We start from the raw sequence: 16553 nt of genomic DNA, 5'->3' as shown, positions 1-16553 counted from the left end.
TCTGCTGCGCTGCGACCACATCTCAAGTGTCCCTCCTCCTCCTCTTTCCCCAATCTCCCTCTCATCTATCGCTCACTCTCCTCTCATCTATTCCTCATCAAGAGCGGCCTCCCATAAACAAGGATATTGGCCACCGGGCAAGAAATCTGAGAGGAGTGATCCCTTTTTCTGGATGGTCCCTGCATCATTTCCTAGCAGAACGAATTCCACAAGGACGCCGGCAAACCTAAAGTCTTCTAATGCAGGCAGGTACCAGTGGGGAGGGGGAGTGAAAAGGAGGGAGGAGGGGGGCTACACCAGTTCACTGCTTAAAAGACCATTAGGTATTGTAAGATGTGATTGGCAGCTGGGATGATCTCCTTGGGCGGGTCAGCACCGGGACCACACGCTATTCACTAGAGAGTCCATCAATCACAATTTGGCTTAATTAACCAGCAAGCATGGCAAGCCAAGGGCCCACTGTCTGGATGGATGGATGGATGGATGAATGGATACAAGGAAATATGATAGATTCAATACAACACAGTACAGCAGAAGATAATTTAATACTGTAAGCCCACAGGAAAACTCAGATGGCAAGGCAAGCAGAGAAAAAGAGGACGCAGCCAACCGAGCATCTGGTTCACATGACTCAGTATAGCTTTTTGGTTTGATTTTTTTCCATCTTCGCCTTATATGAGAGCTGATTTAATGTATTTATTCCTGCTATTTTATTAAGGCTTCAATCCTGCGAGGGCTAAGTTACCAGTGATAATAAGATGCGACCCTACCGCTATGGAGAAACAATAACAAGAACAATAAAATGTAAGTAGTTTTTTGATGTGTGAGTTACAATGCTCTTTTTCCGTTCATTGGAAATACTTGGGAGAATAATTTTCATAAGCAAAAACAATAACCAATGATAGCTGGGATAGGCTTCAGCCATCCCAAGTGCCTGAATTGCATAAGCGGAAGAGAATAGTTGGATGTACTGTGAGCTTTTCTGTACAATAAGGGTGTTCTGGGTTAATTTTGATGGATATTAAATCTACCAGTGTGGGTCAAATGACGGAAAGGGGGTTCAAGGGGGAGTGTCTCAAGAACTGTCTATGTCTCTGTCACCTTTTCCCACAGAGACAGGCACCTGCTGGTCTTTGAAGGATCACAGGAGAATCTCCAAAAAGTGCAATACTAAAATAGCACAGGACTGATCGTATGTGATGCACTTAACGATCATACACAGGTCAGAGAGAGACAGTGTCCTGATACAGACACTGAAAGAGTGGCATGGTGGTGGAGTGGTTAGCACTGTCACCTCAAGGTCAAGGTCCAGCAGTATGTTCACTTAACTCATGATTCTAAATCGGTCATGGATGTGAGGTAGATGAAGCATGTAGAACAAAGTGCTGTATGAACACATGTATAATCAAGCTTTGAGTGATCAGTAAGACTATATAAATACAAGTACATTGCAATCATTCCACCCACTATCAAAATAAGCTAAAAATAACCAAATTAGAAGCCATTCATTTTAAGCTAATAGAGATTTATTTTGAGTCAACTGACGTTACACTAAGAGCTAACTGAGATTAAAACAGATCAAACGAGGGGTTGGAGGGAGTCATAAGATTATAAAAAGCAGCTGAGGTGAAATTTCTAAGAGTGTGAGAAAGACATTTTGCAAGTCCTACACACAGACTTCCTACCACTGCTTTGAGAGTTTGAAATAGGAACGTTTTGTGTTATTAGTGTTAATTAGTGTTGAATTAATTAATAATTAATAATTGATTACCTAAGTCAAGTTGTTAAAGGAGGACTTTTTTTTAATGATATAGCAATGAGGACAGTATTTAATGGCTGTAATATTTATACATGGTTATATAATAAATCCCAGAAGCTTCAGAATGTTCTTGTCATTTTCACTTAAACTATATTTAATGATTTTGGATGTTGTGTTTTCATGTCTTAGGCAAAACAAAATACGATATTGTGTGAGAAAGCATTTTTCAAGGCTTAATCGTCTTATTACTGCCGGTTGCCGGTTCGAGCCCCGGCTCCGACAGTCTCGGTCGTTGTGTCCTTGGGCAAGACACTTCACCCGTTGCCTACTGGTGGCGGTCAGAGGGCTCGGTGGTGCCAGTGTCCGGCAACCTCGCCTCTGTCACTGCGCCCCAGGGTGGCTGTGGCTATAATGTAGCTTGCCATCACCAGTGTGTGAATGTGTCTGTGAATGAGTGGATGACTGAATGTGTAAAGTGCTTTGGGGTCCTTAGGGACTAGTAAAGCGCTATACAAATACAGGCCATTTACCATTTACCATTTACTGGTGTCAGACAGGGTATGTACTAGAGGTACACGATACCACTTTTTTATGTCCAATACTGATATCATAAATTTGGATATCGGCCGATACCGATATGAATCCAATACAGTGTGTTTTTTAATCAATAAAACTGTTTGTTTTTAATATCTTGCTGCTTTTTGTATAAGTTCATACTCAAGTAAAAAAAAACAAAACACTAAAGCTATTCTGTTATACCTGTATGCAAAAAATACACTGCACCCAAAAGATTTCATAGTTCAGCAACACTGATCAATCTAACAAACTTAAACCTACACCATCCTCCCTATTCTGGTATTTTAAAGATAAGCAACCTAACTAATAGGATTCTAAAACTCCCAGCAAAAAAAAAAAAAAAAAAAAAAATAGGGAACCACCCACCCTCCACCTCATGATGCTTAATTGACGTAATCAACTTTAATTTGATGCAGTGTGAAAAAAAATGCCCAGAAATAAATTATTTTTCAAGAACAATTAAATAGATTCAACATCGTTCTTCAACAGAACTGCAGACTGCACAGATGGTACCTTCCCAAAGGAAAAAGTACTGTAGCTTACTAGGGTATATTAGACTTATTAGTTACTATATACAGTAATGGACTTCAATACATTTTACATCAGATTAAAACTTTGGGTGTAAGATTGGGATAATTATTTATTAAAATGAGAATGAGAATAAGAAAGAAAAGTATGTCTTTGTGCCCCCTTTTCCCTGTTAATGCCCTATCGGCCCCCCTGGCTAAACTTTGCTAGATCCGCCCCTGCACAGTTACCAGCCGCCAGCTACGTAGAAAAAGATCCTGGAGTAGAAACTAATATTAAATAAATTTTTTTTTTTTCTTTTCTTTTCTTTTTTTTTTTTTCTCTTTTCTTTCTTTTCTTTTCTCTTTTTGTGTCATCTGCAGAGCAGTGAAAGTGTATGCTATGCTTTCTAATGATACTGTCTAAGGAAGGCATGTATAATGTAAACACAATTGGTCCTAGCATGGAACCCTGTGGAACTCCATAATTAACCTTAGTGTGTCAAGAGGACTCTCCGTTTACATGAATAAATTGGAGTCTATTACATAGATATGAATCAAATTTCAAATGAACTTTTGATTTGAGGCTATTAAATAAATTCTAACAACAGTTTATCAAGCTTAAACGTGCTGCTGTTGTTCAGCTGCTGGTTTCCTCTTTCTGGTGCAAAGGGGGCAATAAACAAACAAGAGAGACGGACTCGCGAAAAAAAAGCCGATTAGCTGATCATTGATCAGTTTCACGATTGAAGTAGCAGCAGCAGAGAGAGGTAGAAAGAAGCAGTCGCTCCATATATCGGTTGTTAAGCTTAACGCGGGAATACTTTACAAACATTCAGAAATGAACTTACACATTTGCTTTACTTCTCTCTGGGATAACTTCCTCGGAGATGAAATGCCGGATTGGTAGCGAGGCTACAAACACACACAGCCGCTCTATCACGTGACGCATACTGCTGCGACGTGCTACGGTTATGAGCCGAGTTACGTCGTGTCGCAAGTTTTGTGAGGTGCTTTTTTGATATTTAATGGATCGGATTACATTTTTTATTTCTTTCCGATATCCGATCCAGTAATTTACGTCAGCATCGGACCGATACCGATACGTAATATCGGATTGGTCCATCTCTAGTATGTACACATTCTAATTTGATCTGTAGTTCAAATTTTGGTATGAACACCATATTTGAGGGAATTCCTGGACTGGACTTGGCCATTGACCGAAAGGCATTGGTCAATAAAGTTGCTCTTTATACTACAAAGTTGCTGCAGCTTTAACCTCTTTGAAATTGACACAAACCATTACTATTATTGGATCAAATATGAACAGCTCCTCTGTAAAGTCCTAACGTCCTTATAAACTCCACACTATCCTGCACCAGGAAGATCTGAACGTTGTTGCAGAGACTTGACACTCCTAAACACTTCACCACTCCATCATCCTTACAAAGCTCAACAAAAATTTATTGCCAGTATTTATTCTCAGAGATGAAGATATATTTCAATCTGTACTAGAGCTTAACTGATATAGAATTTTAAAGACTGATACCTACACTGATATTCGGTGATTTAAATATCTAATATGCCGACTCATCGGCCAATACTTATTTTCTTTCTGAGAGATGAAACAAACTGATTTCCATAACATTTGTAATTTGTATAGATTTATTTACTTATTCACACTCTGCCCAGCTGTGCTTGGATCAGCAGTGTTGTAAACTGGGATATTGTAGAGTGCCCTCTGGTGGCCAAACTATGCAACATCAAAACTAATAATAATAATATATAGCAACTCGTGTTCACTCTTTTCTTTTTCACTTATCAGCAGCAAATAGCTAATATCGGCTGACAGTATCGACCCCTGGATCATTCGGAAGGGTTGGAATTTGTACTACATAAGCATTCAGGTACAAACCTGCCAAAACTAAGTTTTAGAATCCAAATATTTTTCACATATTTCACACAAATTCGCAACACACACACACCTTTAAGCGTGCTTAAAGTGATTGGAGCCACTCCCTAGCTTGTCTCGTCCCATTGACAGGTGTATCCAAAAAACCCCACACCACTCTCTCATTAGTGTCTGCTAGCCAGCACAGCTACAATTAACATTAATCCTTTCCTCAATCACCATGATGGACTATATTGACATCCACCAGTCTCCATAGGCCCACACAGCTCAGTCAACACGGGGCCAACATTCATCAGAAGCAGGTTGAGTAATACTGTTCTTTGGCTGTCAATAGATGGCTCTTCTTCATTATGGTTCTACCTATCTCTCAGCGTTCGCACATTCAGCTGTCTTCTAAGCTGTCATCCATCTGTGTCCATCCCACTGCCTTCTGAATCCAAATTTCTTCTGTCATTGTGTTTGTACACCTCCACTCTGTCACCTGCTACAGTCTCTTACGAAATAAAAAAAATCCTTTTTACCAATGACTCATAAAGAGGGTTAGCATAACTGTGCGCGCATCTGCTGAGAAGCCTCCAACCAGCGTCTGTACCAATTTACCATCCATTTCAATGCATCTGTCCAATTTCTGTGAAGTTCTGTCTCTTCTTCACTTTTGGGCCATATCCTAGTTTTTACAGAGCTCAGGCTATTTACTGTAAAATCACAGAAAAAAATGCACTCAACATATTAGCAAAAGGCACACTCTTAGGTGTATTTTAGATGTTTTAATGTGGTGCAAATTTCATTAATGGGATAAAGAGAGGAAAAATTAAAACTTCCTGATGCTGAATGCTTTGGAAAAATAATTGGCAGCGCTACGGAGAAAAATAGAAGAAAAAAAAACATATGCGCCATCATTATCACTTCAAATATGTGTTAGTCAGGGCTTGACAGGTGTACGTGACTGACAGTTTCAAAAAAACTGAACAATTTGTTTAAAAGAAAATCATCAGTTTTAAGTGACTTGCTATACCAGGTGCCAGAAACGGCCCTAACCAATCTGGCGCCCTAGGCAAGATTTTAGGTGGCGCCCCCCTACATCAGCAGTGTAGTGTAATGTTGTAACAAATAATATTTCTATTAAATAAGCTTTACTTTGCATTTTAATTAACGTGGGATTATTTTTTGTATTTAGAAATAATAGTACCAACTTTTTTTTTTTTCAACATTTGTGGCCCTGGCGTGGCGCCCCCTGATGGACGGCGCCCTTAGCATTTGCCTATACGGCCTATGCCACGGGCCGGCCCTGCCAGGTGCAGCGTAATACAAAGGCAAGCACAGGAGCAGAAAGAGAAGCTTTTGTAAAGGTTTTTGTGGGGTTATGTTTCTGTTTCATGTGGCAAGGTAATGGTGGTTATTGAAGCGTGAATAATACATATACATTTCTGAACTACTCTTATACTTAACAATTTAAAAAACACTTATTTTTTGTCTGTTACATAGAGAAGAAAAGGAAAACATTTGGACATAGGGATAAGCCTTCTTTGTTGCATATAAACACTAAAGTGCAATTCATGTGTTGCAACGTGTCTGTGTAATAAAATTTGCAATTAGCAACTCTATCAGCAGATCCAGTATTTCTGCCAATATTAGCTGTTTGTTGAGGTCTCAGTATCAGCATTTATAAAACCTGATGAATGTAAATTAAACAAGTGGACAAGAGACAGGAAACATGGTCTAATTTTACATTTCAAATATCATTGTTAGTATCATTTTAAAAAACATATAATAGTTGGGCAGTAGTTTTTTTAGCTAAAGTCTTGCCCATTTTATTGGCGGGTCATCTGTTGTTTTAACATTGGAATCGATACATTTTTCTTTTCTCAAATTAAAAAGCTTGTAAAAGCTTAAGGCAATTTCCAAGAGCTCTACTAACTTTTAAATCCATCTGATTAAAACCTTTTCACGTCAATACATGACGTGCCAAGAAGGCCAGAGTTTTGTATATTGTATTCTTCCATTGTAGTATTTTGACTTTTGTATTCTCATACTAGCTTTTACTCCTGGTTGGTTTAATTGTATTTATATCCTCAGACCTTATTAGTTAGAGTTATCTTGCTTCTATTCCCGGCAATAGTTTGTTATATTGAGTCATCTTGCTTAAATGTTTGTCTGTGTCAAGTTTGGATGCTTGGTGTTATTTCCTGTTTTATTTTGATAGTCCCACTAGCCTCATAACCTTGTAGATAAATATTGTCTGACTCTCCCCTTGCCATTTGTTGTGTTGTCCCTCATGCTGTGTGCCCTGTGCATTGTTTATTTTTTCCCATAATTTCCTGGTTTGTAAGTTCCTGGCTCCTGTCTTGCCTGGGTTTTGCATTTTGTTCCATTAGTACCTGCTCAGATTGACTTGCTCGCCACAACTGGTTTTCCATTACAATTTAGTACCTCTAAATGTGCGTGGTCCTTGCCACAGCAATGCATCCGAGCATCTTGCAACGTAATCAATATGCATTCCGAACCCTACAACAAAAGTAGACATTGAGACAAGAATATACCTGCTGCTTGATCTACAGCTTTTCGTCACACTTGGGGGAACATGGCATTATTTTTGCAGCTATTTCCCCCATTGCCACATATCAAAAATGGTGGTTTTGATTTTTGCGAATGAGACGCTCACATGAAGTGATGCTACTGACCAGCCAATCGGTGGCATGCAGTCTGACAATGTCGCATTTTAGTACCTGCTCCGATCGCTTGGAACCCCGGCCAAGCAGGCACTAAAAAGTTACCTGGTACCAGGTACTATGACCTAATGGAAAAACCTGAAAATGGTCGCAAACCATGTTGAGTTGATCCGAGTTGGCACTAATGGAAAAGGGGCATTAAAGTCCTGTTCTCCATGTCCTGTGCATGGATCAAAAACCTGCCTTCCACACAGCATTACATGATAACAGGATTCTGTTTTTAATGGCTCCAGTTTGGCATCTTTCGTGGTTTTCTGTTTGTTTTTTGACAGATTTAACAGATGCACATTAATGTTATCAGTGCTAATCAACATTAAATCAGTGTACATACACACCTACAGTTCAAATAGTTCAAAACAGTAAATTTATGACATCAGATAACACCTTTGCGTTCCTTCACCAGCTTTCCATGAACAGCTGTAACAATGTTAATTTTCAAAATAAAACAAAAATGTGAAAACATGGCTTTTACAGCTCACTACAAATGGATAGATAACACAAAATGGTGGCATCATCTGAGTAATATGGGTGACATCACCAAAAATAGTCAGTTTTTCAACAGTCTGTCCTAAAAACAGAGCAGCCAAGTCAAAGAATGCGATGAGCAGGATCTCTTCTCCAATTTAATGCTGCATTATGTCATTTAAATTTAAAAAAAAAAGTCTCATGTGATTCACGTCAGCCCACTGTGAAGCAAAACCCAAGGCGTTAGTGCAGATATTAATGCGGTTTAAGTGGGTCACTCAAAACATACAGCACAAACCAGAGCAGTTCTGAAACACTGCTGCCATTTGCCTGATTCCTCTCTTCTTCATTTAATCGTGCCTTCCGGCACCCATCCCCAAAAGTCAGGCCGAGACCGAGTGGGTTGCATCCCGTGAGGGAATCTGCTTTGGAGAAGTGGCCTGTGAAGTAAGAGTGTGTGAACGCCTGATCTACAGAAATAGAGTGAGCATCAGTAGAGGCAGAGGAAGACCACTGTTACCACTTTCCTCCATCCATCTGACAGTCAGCTTCAGTCAGCCAGTGTGCCCACTGATTCTGTTGTCACCCTGGCATCCTGGCTCTGCCTATTAGCCTGCTAGTTAGACTGACATTTAGACTGGCAGGACACACATAAGCAGGAGCCAAAGGGTCTCCTGCTTGGCGAGCACCAAACTGATGTAAAGCAGTAGACAAACCCACAGGAGTGCGCGGAAACATGCAGCAGCTGCCTCCGCCAATCACATCAGTCTGGCCTAATTTGATTCCATCTCGACAGGATTCAATTACATTTTATTAATTTTGGCACAGTGAGACTCCATAGAGTTTGATTCAATCTCTGGCAATGCAATTTAACTAGATGCAATCAGATTCACTTGAATTGAATGAATTTTTAAACATAATCTCTTCCTGCCTTCCTACACCCACCCCACCCCTCATATAAATCTTCCTGTTGCTCACTCCATCCTGCCTAATTTTCCCTTTCTGGGATTCAGAATATAGGATTTAATGAGCAATGCCAAGCTCCTCCTGCAAGAAGACCCCGACTGCTTAGTGCATTTTCTTGGCTTCTGCTTGGGAGAGACTCCCCGAGGAGAACATTAGTCACTTCCATGATAATAATGGGTAATTTGACTGAAAAGAGACTGAGGTTGGCAGAGGGCATTATTGAACATGCTGCTGTTTTTGCTTCATGGATTTCAAATGACTTGAGGTTTTTCAAAATATGCCAAATGTTCACATAGTGGAGCGCATTGCTGGAATGCCATTTATCCCCTCCGCACCTCTGATATAACTTAAGTTACTTAAAAGCCCAAAATGTGTCACTACAAGACAATCAGCCTCCTTATAAGCATGAGCGTACAGCTATCTTAACCCCAAATGCTAATCGTGTTTACGGAGTTGCAGGCTGAATATGGCTTGCAAACAAACAACACTCCAAACTACCTAAAAGCAAGAGAGTTAATTCCATTCACGAGTCTGCAGATGATCATTAACCTTCCCAACAAGGATTTTACACTCATAGAAGGATTCTGAAACTTTACACTTCCAACCACAGATGAGCCGATTGTTATTGTTAATGTTTTTCTCTTTTGATTTTTTGTTGTTGTTGTTTTTTTTTTTGGGGGGGGGGGGGGGGTGATCTCTTTTTTAGGTACTTTTGACTCTTGTAGTAGAAATTAGAGTTTGGTGGATCAATCCAAATATCGATAGTATCGATGTTAATGCTGGTATCGGTATTAGATCGACACAATACCCAAACTTCACTTACACTAGTAGCACCTAATCAAGAACCAATCCTGCACATTTACACTGAAAGATAGGAGCTCGTCCCCAAAAAAGTAGCTGCAATCATTTATATTGTAGCTATGGGAAGGGCGCACCCACACAGAACTCTCGGCTGTGATGCCCCCACCCCACTAATTTCACTACATATTCTCTAACCTCCTTCTCAAAAGGCACAGACAGAACTGGTTCCAAACTGAAAGCAAAAAAGGTATTTAAAGGCAATTTGATTCTCTTTGTGCTCACTTTCTGTCTGATTGTGGTGCTCAGTGGTCTTTCTAAATTCTCTTTGTGATCTTTGTGGTCATTTGCCATTGCTTTGTCGTTTTGAGGATCTTTGCCCATCAGTTATAGCCTCTTTGTAATAGCTTTCTTTTCATTTTAGCTTGTTTTGCAGCCATTTCACTGACATTCTTGCAAGAAAAAAGAAAAAACTTTCACTTGGAGCAGGCAGCCTGGTCCATGGACGCCCTGATCCATAAAGCATTTTGTTCTGTGGCACTGTGGTTTTTGTATAGATAGTGGGGTTATTTACAATGCACATACATTTGTATCCTGGAGCTGTTCATCGCAGGCAAGGTAACACAGCCTACGCTTTAATAATTTAATAGTTCTTCAGTCTTTCAGTTTGGAAAAAGAAAAAAGTAAGTTGCACATGTAGGAAGTAAATATATATATATATATGTGTGGCAGCGTCATATCTAAAAGTGTCTGATCATTTCCTTTCCTTTATTTCTGTCATTTCATTCCCAGCAAGCTGACAAAACCCCTGCAGCACAGATGCTTGGCAGTTCTTTGTTTTTCACGTATCCAGGTGTTATAACACTCTCCTCCTGTCTTACACGCCACGTACAAATTCGATGCTGGGGCTCGCACAGATTGAGTGCTAAAGGGCACAACGAATAAAAAAAACAAAACAAAAAAAAAAAACTTGCAGGCAAATAAATAGCATATCCATAACACCGAGATTGCCCTTTGTACAATCCAGAGCCCTGCTGACTCTAGCCGTTCCTTAAATTGATTTCTCGTATGCAGCTGCCTCGAGGGGGCGATTCCATTTTCATATATACACTGGCTCTCTTTATATGTATGCCAGCACCCCCCCCCCCCCCCCCCCCCCAGTTTATTAGTCAAAGAGAGACACAGGCTATTTCATTTGTGAATAGCTTTGCATGCCTTTAAGAGGAGTTTATGACTGGTCTTGCATTTTGTTAAGAGCGATGTGCGGCATGGTGAGAAACTTTTGGGGGGGAAAGAAAAAAAATTTCTGACATTAACAGCTGCTGTAAAGACAATTCATTCATGGCTTGAGGATGAGCGCAACACAAACGTGAGGCCAAGTGTGTGACCCTCGCATGCTTGTGAGCAAGTGCACAAACCGAAGCAGGATGTAAGCAAGCCTCCAACATGCTTAAGCCCAGAATCAGTGTGTGTGCAGTGAGAGACACTTAAGTGCAGGGGCATAAATCTTCCAAACCCTGAGCCACTGACATTTCCCTCCCCAAGAGACACTGCGAAATATCTTAATTACGCCACTTAACATCACATCGGTGAGTCCCGGGTGAGCCCGAACGAGCATATAATTCATTGTACTAAGCGTCTGTAAAAAGCCAAATACATACACCTTCGAGGATGCGAGTGCAGGGCAGGAGGCGAGCTGGGACTTCAAAGCAAATGTTTTCCTTCAGGAGCCCAGAGAAGGCATCTGCAGAGTTAGTGTAGTAGGAGTACAGGGCATCGAGCTGACTCCTGGAAGAAACCAAAGCTGTCGATGGGAAGTGGTGGTGGTGTGTGTGTGTGTGTGTGTGTGTGGTGGTGGGGGGGGGGGGGGGGGGGAGTAAAACCTCTTTCTGGCTTTACTCCCTTCACTGATGGATTAGTGTCTGTTCAAAGGCCCCACACTGATAACAGACACAGAGAATCGAGCATCCTACTCATACTTCTACCCCTTGACTCAGAAGCAGTCTTATAATTTGCCTAAGAGCAGATTGTGAGCATTGTCTAACAGGTCAATTTGTGTGGACTTTGCTATCACACTCACATACACACACACACACACACACACACACACACAAAAAGCTTGATAAGAATGGAAATTGGTTTGGGGGTGGGGTGGGGAGGGTGGTGATGTAATACTCCTGCAACAAAAGGGAAAAATAAAGAGTGCGATGAATATCCCAGTTAGGGCTCTATGAACAGTAGTTGCCTATATGTGTCTTTGTTTGACCTCAGCTGGGATTAAATGTAATAATATACGAACGCTCTGAAGCAACGCCGCTCTCTGAACGCGCCCTCTTCATTTTCCTCTCTATCATAACCCAGCACTTTCTAACAGACTATTGATTAAGCCGGTAGAAATATGAGCTGCCGATAAACTGCACAGTCCTTTTGGAAGTGTCAGGGATAATAAACTGTGGGTGTCTGTGGCCCAGTGTGACTCGGTCAGGTATGCTTCCCAGTCCTTTGCTGTTGTCAACCAAATCAAGTGCACAGTAACTGGGTTTGAACCCAGAGAAAGCATCTACTCCCTTATACTTTAAAACCATACAGCACTTCCTTTAAATCCACTTTTACCTCTTTAAAACTGTGGCACACACAAACAACTTGATCTACCATTTCCATTTTGCTTTGGAACCCTGTAAACCCTCCTCCAGGACCCCCCCCCCCCCCCCCCCCCCCACACACACACACACACACACACACACACACGCACTTTGAGATCCACTCCCCCTCCTGAAAGACTTCAAAGCAAAAACTTGCAAAAGCAGTATCTGAATGCAACATACTTTAACGACTCGTGGCTTATGGCTTCACTCTTGGCACCACTTTGCAGCGCTCTACCCCCACCTGCCGTTGTGCGTCAGGAAGCCAGAGTGGCCACACTCAAAAGACGAATGTCCTCCTAAAACTCACTCGACTCTTATTTTCCCTTATATTTTAGTTCTTTGGTTTAATATGAACAAGTGCACAATTCACACCAAGGAAAATGATCACCTTGTGCTGCCCTGTCTTTTTTATTTTTACGTGTACTTATCCAGACGGTGGATTTTCAGTATTTTCCAGTGATTGTAAAGCTTCGGAGACTCTCAGCGAGCGACACGATTAAGAAACACAAGAACGATAATATTTTTAAGGCAAAGAAATGCATCCGCGTGCACGCAGCAGCCACTCAGGTTACATCTTTATGTTGCCCACAGGCTCGCTGGAGCGCGCTCACTCGGATCAAACCGTCACCCCCTTACCCCCTCCCCTCTCCTTCGAATCAGGTGCGCGACGCACGCGGAACCCAATTAACGGAGTAAGTGTAACTCTGCTGTCTCAAATAAGACTAATAAGAATTTTTTTTATCCACACACACACAAAAGAAGAAACTTTGGGAAGCATCACCGCGTCATTAATCTCACATTATCTCGCACTGCCTGCGCGCGAGGTGCAGACGCTGATGAAGGTGTTGACAAAAACCTCAGTCCATGACAGTGTTTTCTCTACAGTGCTCCTCACAAGACAGAGTGGACAGCGACGAGTGAAAACACACACACTAATAAACACACACGCGCGCGCGAAAAAAGGCGGTGGTCTTTGACAGATATGAGTGGATATTGACGTCTTCACGTGCGCTGCCGGTTTAAGTTGGGAGGAATCAGTGATTAAAGCGGAAAGAAAGGAGAGCTGTTTGCAAATAAGAAAATACAGCAGCGATGTGAAACATGTTTGGTTTTTTTTGTTGTTTTTTTAAACTAATTGGAGTAAGAGATGATATCCTGGGGAAGTATGGAGTGCACTGCAACACCCTAAAAACCCCACAGGACCCCGTCAGGATCCCTCTTTTCAGCAGGAAAGCATCCTGGCCCCCCTGCAAGACGTGCTTCAACTACAAAACAACGTCCACTTAAACAATCCACCCCTCTCTCTCACACACAAACACACATACACACACTTACATTCACACTCCCTCTCTCCCCTTCAGCTCGCAGCCCTCTCTCTGGCTGCTGCAGACCGAGATGGCAAAATAACACTCAACTTGTCCACAAAGTCACTAAAGCTCGAGGATTGCCACACACTCCCGCGCGCATCCCTTTACCTTGGCCGCCGCAGACGAGCACCCCGAGGAGATGGACGAGTTTGAAGATCATTTTCGGGCGGGTTTCGGGGCTGCCGGACGCCGCTTTGAGCTGCTGTAAAAAAACGACAAGGGCGACAAGCACACACGTTCGGCTCCGTTCATCCGCTGTCTTGGGCTCCGCTTGGCGACTGATTTGCCTCAGCTCCTTTCCTTCCCTTCCTTCCTATGCGCGCGCTCCCGCCTCCCTGCTCGTTCACCGTGTTGCTCTGCGCTGAGTCCCCCCCACCACCACCACTACCTTCACACTCCAGCATTATTCTCTCCAACCTCACTGCTGGTGGAGAAGCAAAGCTACGATGGCTTCAGACATGTGTTATGTTTTTGCCTGACTTTATTGGCTTCTTAAAAAAAACAGTTAATAATAAGACATCTTTAATCAAGCACAAGTTTATCTAGTAATTCTGAGGACCCCCTTGTCTAATAGCTGACCTCACCTCACCTACAATCCACCCTTTATAATCTTTTGTCAGAGAGCGGGCAAATGAAGAGGATTTGTGCGCAAAACTCAGAGCTTTCTCTGCAAGGCCATTTCATATTAATGTCCTAAATCTTATCATTTATTCTTAATTAGCCCCGCAATAGACAGGTGTACTTTTATCCACTTTTAACGTAGATTTTCTGTGTTTTTACATATATAATTATTTATTTATTTATTATTATTATTATTAGCAGTAGTACTACTACTACTTAATAATAATTATTAAATTTATATATTGTTAGTATTTTTCCTCTTCTTCTTATAATTATTTGTTTATTTTTGTATTTTATGTTTATACTTATTTAATTTTTGTATTCTTATTCTGTCCTTAATGTTGAGCAGTTTGGTCAGCACTTGCTGTTTTAGTACTTTATAAACAAAGCTGGCTTGGCTTGGAGACCTAATCAGGGTGTAGCCTGCGTCTTGCAGTTGACCCCATTCCCCCCCTCCCCCCCCAACACACACACACACACACACACACACACACACACACACACACACACACACACACACACACACACACACACACACACATTAGTTGTCACCCCAGTTAAGTGGAATGGAATAGATGGATTGACTAATCACTTATTCTTAATTAGCCCTGCAATAGGCTGCTGAATGTCCAGGGTGTGCCCGCCTCTCACCTCTCAATGGATGGATGGCTCAAACAATACCACTGTGCATTTACATAATTTACACTTCAAGCAACAATAAATATAACAGGTATTGCTGCTAAGGACAAACGCATTCTCAGCCAGTCAAAATCTCGATGCCACGCTGCACAGCAGTTGGCAGACAGTGGTGCTCTGGTTCGAACTGTCACCTCACAGTGGGTTAGAATCTGCTGAGGACTTTCAGCATGGCGCGTTCCCATGCTCCCTTTTCTCCCCCCACAGACCAAATATATGCATGTCAGGTTAATTGGGGAATCTCAATTGGATGTGCCTGTGAATGTGAGCATGAATGGTTTTCTATCTCTCTGTTATGTGGCTGTGTGACACCCTGTCCAGCGTGTACTCCACCTTTCTCACACTGACAGCTGGGGACCTATCCAGAACTGGATAAGCAGTTAAGAAAATGGACTTGAAAAAGCATTTTTGTGTCTTCTTAAGCTTTTCCCCTCTGATAGAATAACTCAGATATAGCTTCTTGTACATTACCTGCCCAGCTTAAACAGAAGCCAAACAATATGATCACTACTATGTACTCAGGCATTAAAAAGTGGACAAACTGTCAGCTGTAAAGATGAATCTTCTCAGTAAGATTTTGGTTGAATCACAAAATGTACCTTAAAATATTGAACATCTTATTTTTTGCCAAGAAGGCTGCAATTTTGCCATGTTGTATGTACAACAGTACACTTATAGCACAAAATCAAGGGGGGAAAATACAATTTTAAGTATGTTAGGAAACTACTTCAGCAGTTTGTCTAGCAGCTGAGGACCAGTGTTACATAGTTTGTCTACCAGAGGGCCCTGTGCAACTTTTATGTTGGCATCATGCATGTTTGCACTGCCACAAAAACCAGTTGATCTGAGCAGAGCTGGGCAGAGTGTGAACAAGCAATAATTTATTCTTTAACTGCACAGTCATAATATCCTAGTAAGGGATCATAAAGAACTACACATAACAAATGTTTCATATAATGTCTCAGATTTTGTAATCAAAAAAATATCAGTATTGGTATCAGTCTTAAAAGTCCCATATTGGTCTGGTTAATTCTATTCATTATATTAATAAATAATGAAGTAATGATGTTTACTAAATGGTTAATAACTGATTTGTTGATGTTGTAACGTTTCACTAGATCTTTACAAATACTGTAAATGATTAATAAATACTCTGTAGTTGATCTATTTGTAGAATTTTGCGCTATCTGGCTCTTATAAACTTGTATCTTATGTTTATAGTATATAATCAGGCAGGCTGGATTATATTGGTCTAAATGGAAAGATTATGAGTCTTTAGTTATGTTCAGGAAAAGATCATAATCGATAAGCATCATATATTAGTGGACACTTCTGCTACAGCCTCATTGATTAGTAGTGAAACCTTCATCTGAAATCAATAATAATATTTGGTAATCACTAACAATTACAATACATTATCTTAAGTTTAACATGGGATAAAAAATTGACTTTCTACCTCTTGCAAGGCATAGCACTAATACTTAACCATATAGAAACTAGTTAAATCAACTAT

At 41.0% G+C, this 16553-nt stretch overlaps 1 protein-coding gene across 2 annotated transcripts in view; it reads right to left on the bottom strand.

The window, feature by feature from the left end:
• The window catches only part of ncam2a (neural cell adhesion molecule 2a), a 468276-nt gene extending 454210 nt beyond the window's left edge, over positions 1-14066 (bottom strand). For both annotated transcript variants that reach the window (XM_085449776.1, XM_085449777.1), the window contains exon 1: positions 13832-14066. In XM_085449776.1, the coding sequence (XP_085305902.1) occupies positions 13832-13883 (52 nt within the window). In that variant the 5' untranslated portion in view covers positions 13884-14066. The remainder of the gene's footprint in view (positions 1-13831) is intronic.
• Positions 14067-16553: the final 2487 nt, after the last annotated feature.

Source organism: Copadichromis virginalis, linkage group LG23, assembly GCF_057382275.1.
Source record: "Copadichromis virginalis isolate Kocher_CV1m ecotype Utaka linkage group LG23, C_Virginalis_male_GT1.1, whole genome shotgun sequence".
NCBI classification, from domain to species: domain Eukaryota; kingdom Metazoa; phylum Chordata; class Actinopteri; order Cichliformes; family Cichlidae; genus Copadichromis; species Copadichromis virginalis.
Note: the sequence above shows the minus strand (reverse complement) of the source record. Positions and strands in the feature narration are given on the sequence as shown.